Source organism: Curcuma longa, unplaced genomic scaffold (assembly GCF_044706935.1).
Source record: "Curcuma longa cultivar G26 ecotype Majalengka, Jawa Barat unplaced genomic scaffold, ITB_CL_G26_1.1 contig_22386, whole genome shotgun sequence".
Lineage (NCBI taxonomy): Eukaryota > Viridiplantae > Streptophyta > Magnoliopsida > Zingiberales > Zingiberaceae > Curcuma > Curcuma longa.
The window spans coordinates 704-12,071 of record NW_027431892.1 but is presented as its reverse complement, the minus strand read 5'-3'; the positions used below and the strand labels follow the sequence as shown (position 1 = coordinate 12,071).

At 31.7% G+C, this 11,368-nt stretch overlaps 2 protein-coding genes across 2 annotated transcripts; one reads left to right on the top strand and one right to left on the bottom strand.

Annotated features, from left to right (window-relative positions):
* Positions 1–405: 405 nt before the first annotated feature.
* On the top strand, positions 406–4,656 carry LOC141817885 (putative WRKY transcription factor 4). The gene is made up of 6 exons (XM_074705504.1): positions 406–666; positions 742–846; positions 925–1,317; positions 1,381–1,523; positions 3,858–3,990; positions 4,182–4,656. The coding sequence occupies exons 1-5, from the start codon at positions 478–480 to the stop codon at positions 3,979–3,981; spliced, it is 954 nt and encodes a 317-aa protein (XP_074561605.1). The 5' UTR covers positions 406–477; the 3' UTR covers positions 3,982–3,990; positions 4,182–4,656.
* A 1,243-nt stretch (positions 4,657–5,899) lies between these two features.
* LOC141817882 (uncharacterized) lies at positions 5,900–8,681 on the bottom strand. The gene is made up of 4 exons (XM_074705502.1): positions 8,657–8,681; positions 7,852–8,564; positions 7,363–7,489; positions 5,900–6,096 (listed from the first exon to the last, which is right to left on the bottom strand). The coding sequence occupies exons 1-4, from the start codon at positions 8,679–8,681 to the stop codon at positions 5,900–5,902; spliced, it is 1,062 nt and encodes a 353-aa protein (XP_074561603.1).
* Between the last annotated feature and the right edge of the window lie 2,687 nt (positions 8,682–11,368).

Sequence of the window (11,368 nt, the reverse complement as noted above, 5' to 3'; positions counted from 1 at the left end):
AATGATCAATTATAATTTTTTGATTTATTTTTTTTTTATAGATAATCGAGCATAAATCCAGGATGGATTTTACCTTTTTACAACGGAATGTGAATTCAAGTTTAAATAACTACTACTGTAGATTCTTCTGTGTCTCTTTGACTCTTTCTCTGTACTACTGTTTCCCTCTGCCACCACTGTTCAGTCAGTCCATGCCTTTTGCCCTCCTTCCCTCATCTCTGCCAACCACGTTCCCGCACCTTCTCCTTCAATTCCCCCCCCCCTCACTACTAGCTACTACTCCTCCTCTTAATCAACCTCGCAAACATTAATATTAATTTCTGAGAAAAAAAGTTGCTCCGGTGCTCGATCGCCGATCGATAACTGCTCTCTAGCTACTTCTTCTTGTTAATTTTTCATATGTTCGTAGGTTGTGATATTGATCTGTTCGCCAGCCCGATAATATTTGAGTTAAGGCAGACGACTGATGCTGCAGAAATGCAAGATGCGAACAGTCCTGTCCAGATTTCGAAGCCAGTGGCGTCGAGGCCTTCTCGCAGCTTTAGGTTCTTCCCCGACCTCCTGGCCATGAGTTCTCTTCCACCCCTTGCCATCGATCCGAAGAGTACTGCCAGATTTGGGTCCGCGTCGAATGACTCTGCAGCTAAAGCCGTCGCAGTACTGATGGTGAGTTGAGAATTTTCGACGACGTCGATCGATGATCAGTTGTGAAGCTTAGCTACATGATCTTCTTTCTTGCAGGACGATACGCCGGAAACGAAGGAAACAAGAACAAATACAGTACTGCTCAAGCCCACAGCGAGATCGGTTTCACAGGCCACTGCTTCTCTCCTCCTGTCAAATCCGGTCAGTGTTCGATCGTCTTGAGTTTTCATTCAAATTAACGTGCCATTGATTTTAATTCCTTTTTTCTGTACTGAGCAGGGAAAACAAAGCTACCACTCATCCTTGCAACATGAACTGAGCCAAGAACTCGACGCGAGAAATCAACAGCCGACGAGGCAAGATCGGCCGTCCTGCGACGGCTACAACTGGAGAAAGTACGGGCAAAAGGCAGTGAAAGGGAGCGAGTACCCGAGAAGCTACTACAAATGCTCGCAACCCACATGCCCTGTCAAGAAGATAGTCGAGCGATCGTTCGACGGGCAGATCTCTGAGATCGTGTACAAAGGCGAGCACAGCCACCCGAAGCCTCGGCCTCCGAAGCGACGACTCTCGTCGGGGTCGCAGGAGCAGGCCTTCGTCGTCGGCGCCGACGAGAATAGCAGAGAGACAGGCAATCTGCAGTACTCGTGGAGTAGTGGTTCGCTGCTAGAGGTAAACCCCATCCCCAAGGAATTGTCCTCCTCCTGTAGGATTATTCCGGCGTCTTCTGTGCAGATGCATTTGCCCGATGATCGTCCGATCGATACCGATCGCCGTAGCAACGCTGATCAGGTCGTTAAATCTACCGCTCGAGCCTGCAGAGTTCCGAGCAGGATGGTACCGAAGTATCGCAACGTGCTTAATCATTGCAAGAGAAGGTACGTATGCACCTACTGCAGTTTAATGTTAATTTTTTACTATGACTACAATATTTACCTAAGAGCTAACTCCAATCCACATCCAAAAATCCAAATTTAATGTAAAGATTACACCATTTCTCTTCAATCAATACCCCAAAGTACATCATCAAATTTGATGATGCTACAGTGCACCACCAAATTTGGTGATGTAGATGATGTCATTTATTTATTTATTTTTTGTTATTATATTATATAATTAAATATAAATATAAAAATAAATATAAAATAATATATATTATTAAATATTATAAATAAAAATAAATTTATAATTATTATTTTTTTCTCATTATTTATAGTAATATTAATTATTTATTATAAATATAAATTAAATGTATATAACACCATATTTTAATTTTATTATGCATATTTATAATGATTTAATTTATTATAAATTTTATTTATAATATATTTAATATATTTTAATTATAATTATATTTATACATTATTTAATTAATTTACAAATATATAATAAATAGAATATTCTAAAGAATATTCCTTTTTGGTGTAAAATGGTGTGAGTGGGTTGGAGTTGAAATAGTGTTTGGTGTTGAAATTACACCATTTTGGTGTGAAAATGACATCAAATTTGGTGATGTGGGTTGGAGATGGTCTAAGGCCTTGCTAATTTACTTTGAAATATGGAACGACATGGGGAAGGAATTGGTTATCGTGGAGCGATGAGCCGTTCACACTTCCTGATTTATTTTAATAATCGATAGAAAATTTTTAACTACGATGCATTATAAATTAACTTCCTCTAATGGGAAGACAATACTAGAATGCTAAATATGGAGTGATCAGTTATTTGTGCTTCCTGATTTACTCTAGTGATCGATAAAATTTTTTTATAGGATTGGATCAATCATTTTTAAAATTAATCGATTCAAATAATTGAATACTGAATTACTAAAAATAAAAGGTGGGAAAGAAAAAAAAATAGTAAAGGATAGAGAAAAGAAAAAAAAATCAGAAGAAAAAAAATAGATAATTCATCGTGCACAAGGTTCTCACTTGTTGGCTAGGCGACCTCATGTGTGGGGCCATGGTAGATGACCGCGCCAGGTCACACTGCACGTGGCAAGTTGTGTGCAAGGTCACACTGCTTTGGGTTTATAGAAGGGAGGGAAAGACAGAGTTTTCCATCCGATTTATAATTATAAAAAATTATAAAAAAGAAAGGAATATAATTCATCTATTTTACGAAATAAATAGGAAAAAATAAACAAACTTAAATATCTCCCAAACACACTGAAATTTATCATCCTAAAAAAAAATTAAACCAAATATCCGACCAAGTTACCAACTTAATTAATGTGAATCTAATATTCTGTCTAAAATTATTACGTGAATTATAAATTTAAAAAAAATATTGCAAAATATAACATATAAATTTTAATAAAGCAATAATATGTGGGTGTAAATGTTTGATAAATCTATGAGCAAACTAGTTATTGAAAATAGAGGAAATGAATGTAAATAAAAAAATGTAACAAATTTAGGTAACCCAAAATGGCTATATATATGGTCTATAGCTATTATATAATTATTTTTGAATTGTTTGATTAGTTTAAAAATATGAATAGATAGTCATCCTTTGAATTATAATGATAATTTTGAATAAAATTGTTGATTGTTTTTTAGTTCAAATTCAAGATTTGGAAAGCAAATTTCTATCTATGTGGCAAAAAAATTACTTATATAGTCATCTAATAATTTTAATTAAAATTGATCAACAATTTTAATCAAAATTGTAATAAATGTTTTATTTATATTTTACTTAAGTGGAAAAAAATGTAACTAATTCAAATTAAGTGGAAAAAAACATGTGTAGGGAAAGGCAAGAGGAAGGAAAGAAAAAAAAGAAAAAAAAATATCTAGGAAAAATAATTCATCCTTTTTTACTAGGTAAAACAGGACAAAATTTTCCACCATAAAAATCTTTTTATTTCCGTCCTCTTAAATAAATATGACCTTAATTTGTTCTCTAAATTTTTTATATTCATCCTGTATAAGGAAAAGGTATGAATAGGGATGGACACAATTCATATTAGAGAACAACTAAATCAGAAAGTCTAAAATTTTCCAAATCAAAATTTATAAAACATAGTTTGGTGCATAAAGCTCTCATTAATACGGAGTTTCAAGAAGGATTTATTTCCGCCACTTATCACATAGTAATAATTTTATTATCACTTTCTTCCAACTTTCCAAATAGATTATCTATCTTGTATAATAATTAATAGTATTTTTTGTTATTATTTTATCAAGTTAACCAACTCTTCAGTATTTCAGGAAGAACGCAGACCAAATTAGTGTTGGAGAAGATTCAACAGATCCTCATTCAGTGATTCAAACCTCTGGAGATGGCTATCAATGGAGAAAATATGGACAAAAAATGATGAAGCTAGGGCAATAATTATCCAAGGTAATTAACTTATAAACTATTTTAATTTGTGTTTGCTTGATTATAAATTTTCCTAGCACCTACGATACTATTTTAGTTGTAAAATAATGTTACTAACTGTGTCAATAATTTTCCATGTTCTTCCAACTTTATGATAAAAGTTCAATTCCAACTGATACAATATAACTCACTAAATATAGATGTTGTTGTAGAAGAAGTTACTACAAATGCATGCATATCTCCGAAGTGCAATGTGCGCAAGTATACCGAGAAGGCTTACGATGATTCCAATTATATGATCATGACGACATACGAGGGAATTAAGCATGACCATGAGATGCCGGCTGCGAGTAATCCTATAATGTTGCCTTCTTGATGATCATCAACTCTCTAAATATATGCCACTTGTTTCTTCAAAGATCAAGAAGAGGTGTTGAAGGAGACTTAAGTTGGCTTTTGTCTTCCTTTACTTGGTATTATCTCAATGTACAAGTTCTTGATACAGTGCATTGTTCAGAGATTTTGAAATGCTTGGTACTTATCATGTTTCTCCTTCCAATTAGTTGCATCCTATATCGATCAAAATTGTAACTGCGATATATGGATTTTTGACCCAGACACCAAGTAAGGCTCTTCCATCTTCAGAAGAAGAGAATAAAAATCTGCCAATTTCAAGACACAGGCTAGTAATTATCAGCTAGTACTTGAAATTATCTCAAGTTGCTATAGAGAATCACTTGCTCTTCTGATCGTCGATGTAATCGACAATCAGTTTCGTAATATTGCTCCAGAAAAGACCTTCAATAAGAAGACCGTCCTTGGTAAACCTGATAACAAAAAAAGAAGTAAAGCAAGAAACAAAGTTAAAAAGCAGAGTAGGATCGATTTGCAGTAAAAGTAAACTGTAACAAATTGACAAGGGCAATTGGTTCTTCCCAGTGATTAGTACCAGACGCATTTATTTCCACTTAAGGGAAGGCTAGAAAATGAAAACAAACGAAACATGCTGGCTAACAAGTAATTACTGTTCTTTTAACAACACATTCAACTTTTTTAGGTATTATTTATAATTTTGTTCAAACTTTAATGATTGACTCAATCAAATTTATGTAAAATTTCAATTTTTCTCTTTTCCCGTCCAGCTATTAGCATAAAGCTACAACTGATGCTGTCTGATTAAATCAGACGCAGTTATACGATTCTGGAGTTGTTCAAGAAGGTGTAGGATAATCATAAGTAGATTCAAATAATTATTGTATTTCACAAAATCTAACTTAAGCCAACAAAAAACAGATCATTCATTTCAATTTATTCTTTAATAAACTTTGTCCAAAACATACCAGTTTGTGACACTCTTCGATAGAACAACTGGCTTATTTGCAGAGATGGAATTTGGATCAGCACTGGCTATTGTTAGGGTGTAAATATCAGAGAACCTTGGCAGCTTGGAAGACACAATCAAACCAGTACCATATGATCCCTGTTTCCATAACAAAAACAAACCACACATATAAGTTTTTAGATGATACAAGGATAAATGAGCTTCAAATGCATATAGTGAACGTTTGTTAGGTCTGCCTAAAGCATAAAGCTCAGATTTATCAACCATCATAGAAGGGTAACAGGAATAGTTTGTCCTTTTAAACCAACCTTTTCCAAGAGGGATACGATCAGAGGGAAGATCATCCAGAATCTGCCATCTTTATTATTGATAATGGGGAAAAATTAATAGGGTCAATCCTCAGGAAGTTCCCGCTATTTTTATAATATCTTCCTACTATCATTTTATATTTATATCCCTTTTATTTGTACATTTACACGTAGCCCACTTATCTATATACATTAGCTCTGTAACAATTCCGTCAAGTTGATTCAAATATATATATATATATATAAAACAAGCTTATACAGATGCACTCAATTCCCCACTTCAAAGAGCAATGGGAGAGTTCAAATTAGCAGGACTTGACAGTTGAGGCCAATGATGGTGCAAGCCAAGTATTAAGTCCTGAGGAAGAGTTGTAGCATGCTTAAAGCTTGGCCTTCTACCATAGCTCAGAAGAGTAATAATGATCACCATTTTGTATACGAGAGTAGATACACTCAATAGATCCAAGAAAAAATTTCCTACATGAGGATAGAAAATGGATAAAACCAAGTACAAGAAAACATGTGGTGTAGGATAGTTTAAGTCATCACAAGGGAAAAGAATGGTTATAGGGATCTGACCGTGGAGAACTAGAAAGCAAAAAAGGCATGTGAATTATAAAATAGCATATGGTGAAAACTGGAGAACTCTCTCTTGTAAAGTAGTAATGTATGAGCTGATTTGACTAATTGTCCATTCTTTCTTTTAGCAACACTATTTGGTTAGGGTGTAAGCTCAAATCTTGATGGGAAACATTGGAAGTTAAAAGCTTTAGGTTAAGTAGAGTAAAAGTAAAATATATGAAATTTAAGTTTAGTAGTAGTAGACGTAATAAGATAATTGTTAAGCAGGGGCGGCTCAAGCCTCCTGGAGGCCCTAGGCGAAATTTTTTTTAAATGATTATTATTATTTTAAAAAATTTTCTCTCACCCTTTTTTATTCGGACTTGAGACCGACAATGGTGGGTTTAAATTTTTTTAAAATAAATTAAAATATTAATTTTAAAAATAAATTTTTTATATAAAATTAAATTTTCTAGCTTTTTGAGATGCAAAATTATTAATTAAATTTTCATATTCAAGTTTTAATAATAAATTTTTTTCAATTGATAACATTGCTAAATTATTTAATCTTTCTTGAGACAGTTGAACGTAAATAAGACTTTATTAATTTTAATTTTGAAAAATTTCTTTCCGCTGAAGCTATACTAACAGGTATGGTCAGTAATATTCTATAAGCTATCCATGCATTAGGAAAAGAATTTAATTTTTTTATAAGATTTAATACTTCAAGTGCTGTTTTTAATTCTGGATTTATTATTTCTTTTAAAACTTTCAATTCTAAAAATAAATCTAAATCATCAATATCTTGTGACATATCATGTGTTAAAAAGTTTTCAAGATTCAAACATTTTTCTTTTAAAAAATCATTATCAAGAAATTTTAACTTCTCTACCTCATATAAAAAATTAAAATTATCTTCGTATATTTTAAATTGTTCAAACCTACTTTGAAGTGAAGAAATAACATGATCAATAATATAATTAAAGTAATTGATTTTAAAAGATTCTTCTGGTGATAGTTTTACTTCATTAGTTACATTCTCATCAAATCGTTTATTTTTTCTAATTACACGTTTTTCATGAAATTTTAGTTCTATATTCATTTTATTTGCAATTTCTTTAGTAGAAATCATAGCAGATATAAATCCATTTTCTCTATACTCATTCAAAAAAGAAATAAGACTTTTTAATTGATCTAATGCAATAGCAATGTTCATATCTTTATATTGTAAAAATTTACTAACAGTATTAACTGTGAATAATATATCATACCAAATAACCATACCTAATAAAAATTCAAAATTTTCAATCTCATATGTTGTTAAAGAAATTGCTTCACTTTTTGTTTTAGGATCATCACTAGTCTCTGCAAGTTTGTATAAAGCTTCTCTTATTTGTGGAGCTTGATATTTTATAGCTTTAACACTTTTAAGACGACTTTCCAATATGTTTGTGATAATGCTTTTAGAGTTAATTTAGAAACATGATCTTGTAAGATTTTACATCTTTTGGTAGAAGAGGAAAATAATGAGTAAATACGTTGTATAACACCAAAAAATGTTATAGCACTAGGACAAGAATTAGCCATATCACATAGTACTAAATTAAGACTATGACAACCACATGGTGTATAAAAAGCTCTAGAATTTATATCTAGCAGTCTTTTTTGTACACCTTGTTGTTTACCCTTCATATTAGATCCATTATCATATCCTTGTCCTCTTATGTCATTTACATCAAGTTTAATTTTTTTTAATATAGTGATAAACATATCAAAAAGTCCTTTTCCTGATATATCATCTACTTTTAAAAATTCTATAAAATATTCTTCTATTTTGATTGGACTTGTTGAAATATCTACACATCTTAATATAAGAGACATTTGTTCTTGATGACTTATATCTGGAGTACAATCAAGTATAACAGAAAAATATTTTGTTTCCTTTATTTTTTTAATTATAATATTTTTTATTTCTATTCCTAATATATTTATTAACTCGTTTTGTATATTATGACCAAGATAATGATTATAAATTTCACCATTTTGAATACGTTTGAGGTGTTCTTGCATTACAGGATCAAATTCTGCAATCATTTCAATTAAACCTAAAAAATTTCCATTGTTATCTTGATAAATCTTCTCATTTGCACCATGAAATGCTAAATTATTTTTTGCAAGATTTTTAATTACAGTAATAATTCTTATTAATACATTTTTCCAATGTTCTTTTTCTTTGTTTATCTTTTCTTGTAAATTTTGATCGATGGTTTTATTTTTAAGTAATCTCATTTCAATATCAAACCAAGTATTCATATTTATAATATGTTCACTGCTTGTTTCATGACTTTTAAGCTTGACACTAAGATTTTTCCAATCTCGACATCCTTCATTTGCTAATTGAATTGTAATTATTTTTTGACTAAATAATTTACAACAAAAGCAAAATACTTTATCTAATTCTTTTGAATATATTAACCATCTTCTGTCATGTTTTTCTCCATTTGATAATCTTCGGATATAATGAATTGTAGAAAAATGTCTACAATTTTCATCATTTGGGAAATATTTATAGATTTCTCTAATTGGACCTTTTTCAACTAATAAATCTATTAAATTTGTATTTATATTTTTCCATTGTACTGGGTCATATATATTTTGAATAATAGTTTCATCAGTATTATTAAAATATTTATTTTTGAGATCTATTGATTTATTTTCTTTTGAATTAGTATTATCTTCTTCGTTTAAATTAAGACAAACTTCTTTTTGTCCTATAGTATTGTCTTTTAATTCAATTAATTTTTCATTTAAATTTTCAATTATATTATTTTTTAAGTTTTGATTTTTAATATTAATAACAAATTTATCAAGTGCACCTTTTTGAAATTGATTAAATTCTTCTATTTTTCTTTTTTTCATGCGTTTTGTATATCCAGAATCATATTTTTTAGCAGACATATTTATATTCAAATAATAATAATAAAAATATAAGTCCCTACTATTTTATGGAAATAAAAATATTTTAAAATTAAATAATAATAAAACCTAATTTATGTCTTATAATTTTAATCTGATGATATTTCAAAGTTCGACAAATGACCTGCGAAATTTGAAACTAGAATTATTATATTGATGAAATTTCACCGTAATTAAAATATGAGAGTAATTTAGTAAATAAAGATGAAATATTCAGAATAAAAAAAATCTGAAATTTTGAGAATAAAGATGAAATATTCAGAATAAAGATGAAATATGAAGATAAATCACAGGTGACATAACAAGTCTGAAATTTTTAATTTTTTCTAATGTGAACTGTCAAGATTACAAGTTTACAACAGGAATCATTGATAAGAAAATAAGAAATTAACAGAAGCATAAAAAAGAAGATTTGATAGGAAAATGAGGAAGGCGATACCTTTAGGTCTTAAGATTACCGAAAAATCTGTAACAAAGGATCTTAATTCTGATCGTTATTCGTTCCTCTCCTTGCACCCCTTGTGATGACCTCGGAAATGTATTGAGGAGAAAAACAAGCTATCAAACGAGTAAACTGTTTGAAGTTGGGCAAAATAGGTTATTAGGTTAATAAGGAAGGAAAAAGAGAATATAAAGAAACTAATAAATTAGAGTTTTGAGAATTGAGAAATATTAAATATATTGGAATTATGCCAAAATCTTTACGAAATCCAATGACCATGCCAAATCTCTACAAAATCCAATAAAGATATTTTAATAATTTTTTATTCTCTCAAAATATATAGATATATATATATAATAATTGATATAATAAAAAATTATTAGGGACCAAGCCTTTTATAATTAAACACCATGCGTTCTTTTCCCTTTTGTTCCTGACCAGTCTAGGGGTCTACTGTTATTCCTGATGAACTCTTGGTGATGCCTTTTGGCCTAAAAAATGCTCCTGCGGTGTTCCAGGGGAAAATGGGCAATTGTTTTTGAGGTACGGAACACTTCATAGCTGTATACATAGATGGCATACTTGTCTTTTCTAAAAATGAAGCAAAGCATCTTAAAATAATGTTGGAGATCTGTAGAAGCCATGAGCTCATCCTAAGCCCAACAAAGATGAAAGTTGGAGTTCAAACTATTGACTTCCTTGGTGCGACTATTGGCAACAGACGAATAAAATTGCAACCACACATAATCAACAAGATTGCAGATTTCAAGGAAGAAGAACTCACTACCACGAAGGGACTGAGATCATGGTTAAGTCTTCTGAACTATTTTAGAAATTACATTCCTAACCTGGGTAAATTGCTAGGCCTACTTTATTCAAAAGTCAACTCCACTGGTGAAAAGAAGATGAACTCTTAGGACTGGGCCTTGATTCGGAAAATAAAGGTCATAATCCAAGAACTGCCGGATCTAGAATTACCCCCCGAACAGCGCTACATGATTCTTGAAACTGATGGATGCATAGACAGATGGGGAGATATCTGTAAATGGAAACATCAACTGTATGATCCAAGGGCAGAGGAGAAAATCTGCGCTTATGCAAGTGGAAAATTCAACCCGCCTAAAGCAACTATTGACGCTGAAATTTATGCGGTCATGAATAGTCTTGATAGCTTCAAGATCTATTACTTTGATAAGCCAGAGATTACTATCAGGACGGACTGTCAGGCTATTATTAACTTTTTCAACAAGACAACCCAAAACAAGTCTTCGAGGGTCCGATGGATTTCTTTTACAGATTTCATAACGGGCCTTGGAATCCGAGTTTACTTCCAACATAAAGAAGGTACGGATAACTTGCTAGCCGACTCACTTTCTCGACTTGTGTGCAGCCTTATCCACAACGAATGGACTCAACAACCCGAACTACTTCCATTACTAGACCAAGCATTGGAACAGGAAAGGAGGCAACCCAGCCCGAGATCTGTACAGAAATTGGCTGGATTAATCGATCTAATGACCACTACGCCTTCAAAATATGGGAATATCAGCGGAGGATCAGATGAGGGATTAACATTGAAGATCACAACCGCATCATCAAAGAAATCAATGACCTGGAACGAAAAGCAACCACTGAATTCATCAACGGTCTCGATGAGCTCTGATATCTTCGCCTCTAAGGAAGAATTCTGGAGGAATAATAGTACCAAAGACAATGACAAAAGAGGAGAGCTGCCCTACGTCCACCAACAGACCGAAGAACTTAAAGCTA

Bases quoted from the DNA above. Each gene is read 5' to 3' on its own strand.
- LOC141817885 (XM_074705504.1), top strand. From the start codon at position 478: ATGCAAGATGCGAACAGTCCTGTCCAGATTTCGAAGCCAGTGGCGTCG. The intron at 1,318-1,380 runs GTAAACCCCATC...TCTTCTGTGCAG, and splicing joins GTAGTGGTTCGCTGCTAGAG to ATGCATTTGCCCGATGATCG. The intron at 1,524-3,857 runs GTACGTATGCAC...TCAGTATTTCAG, and splicing joins CTTAATCATTGCAAGAGAAG to GAAGAACGCAGACCAAATTA.
- LOC141817882 (XM_074705502.1), bottom strand. From the start codon at position 8,681: ATGGAGAAAAACATGACAGAAGATG. The intron at 7,490-7,851 runs GTACAAAAAAGA...ACAACATATGAG, and splicing joins TGAAGGGTAAACAACAAGGT to ATTGAAAATTTTGAATTTTT. The intron at 6,097-7,362 runs GTCTTATTTCTT...ATCCTCATGTAG, and splicing joins TGCATTAGATCAATTAAAAA to GAAATTTTTTCTTGGATCTA.